The sequence below is a fragment of the Buceros rhinoceros genome, unplaced genomic scaffold, assembly GCF_000710305.1.
Source record: "Buceros rhinoceros silvestris isolate BGI_N320 unplaced genomic scaffold, ASM71030v1 scaffold37592, whole genome shotgun sequence".
NCBI classification, from domain to species: domain Eukaryota; kingdom Metazoa; phylum Chordata; class Aves; order Bucerotiformes; family Bucerotidae; genus Buceros; species Buceros rhinoceros.
The window spans coordinates 6,784-7,658 of NW_010397793.1; the positions used below are offsets into that span (position 1 = coordinate 6,784).

Consider the following 875-nt stretch of genomic DNA (forward strand, 5'->3'; position numbering starts at 1 on the left):
CTCTGGGAGTCTGAAAATGTCTCAGCTGAAGTCTCAGGGTCTCTGTTTGTGGCTCTGGGGTTGCATGAGCTGCTCTGGCTCTGTCTTGCTCCAGCTGCATTTCCAGCCTGACCTTGACTTTGTGCTAGTTGAGGACACAGGAGATGGCCTCGATGCTGCTGCTGAGGCCGATGATATTAATTACCAGGTAGACAATGCACGAGACCAGGAGATGACCCTTTCTGGACCTGGCTCACTGTGCAATCCACCATCCATGCCTCAGTTTCCCCATCCCTAGAACAATAGTGGTGACACCGGGCTGCACTGGAGGGTTCCATCACACCCCCAGGCCTGCCCCGTGTTTCCTTTGTCCTATTGGCTCTGATTCAATGCTTGTCTCGTTGATTCAGCAATCCACGAAAACGCCTTCATCGTCTTCATCACGTCGGCTCTGGGCCACATGCTCCTGACGTGCATCCTCTGGAGGATGACAAAGAAGCACACAGTAAGTCCCGAGGTACAGACACTTTCTTTCCTTCTCTGCGGGCTGGGGGCTGGGGAGGGGGCTCTCTCCTGGCAGGGGTGGCCTTCGACTGTCACTCGCTGGGAAATCACCGTAACTGGATGGTCGGACCCCACTGGGTGGAACTGGGAAACACAGTAACCAAAATTTAATGGTTTACCAGAACCTTGTGGGGAGGAATCCCCTAATTCCCCCTTTTCTGGTCTTCACATAGAGCTGACAGTCGAAAACCACCCTGTTAGTGTTCCTGGGGGGTCGCTGGATGCTTCTCCTTCCCTGAGAATCCCTGTTTCTGAGCTGAAACTGGCTTCTGCCTACTGGGGAACTGGGAACCTGCTGGTGCTGCAAACTGGGAGCGGCTGGCCGGAGGAGG

General features: G+C 54.6%; 1 protein-coding gene across 1 annotated transcript in view; it reads left to right on the forward strand.

The window, feature by feature from the left end:
* The window catches only part of PGAP2 (post-GPI attachment to proteins 2), a gene marked incomplete at its 3' end in the record, with an annotated part of 6,100 nt that extends 5,505 nt beyond the window's left edge, over positions 1-595 (forward strand). The window contains exon 3 of the mRNA XM_010146383.1: positions 390-595. Coding sequence (XP_010144685.1) covers positions 390-595 — 206 coding nt within the window. The remainder of the gene's footprint in view (positions 1-389) is intronic.
* Positions 596-875: the final 280 nt, after the last annotated feature.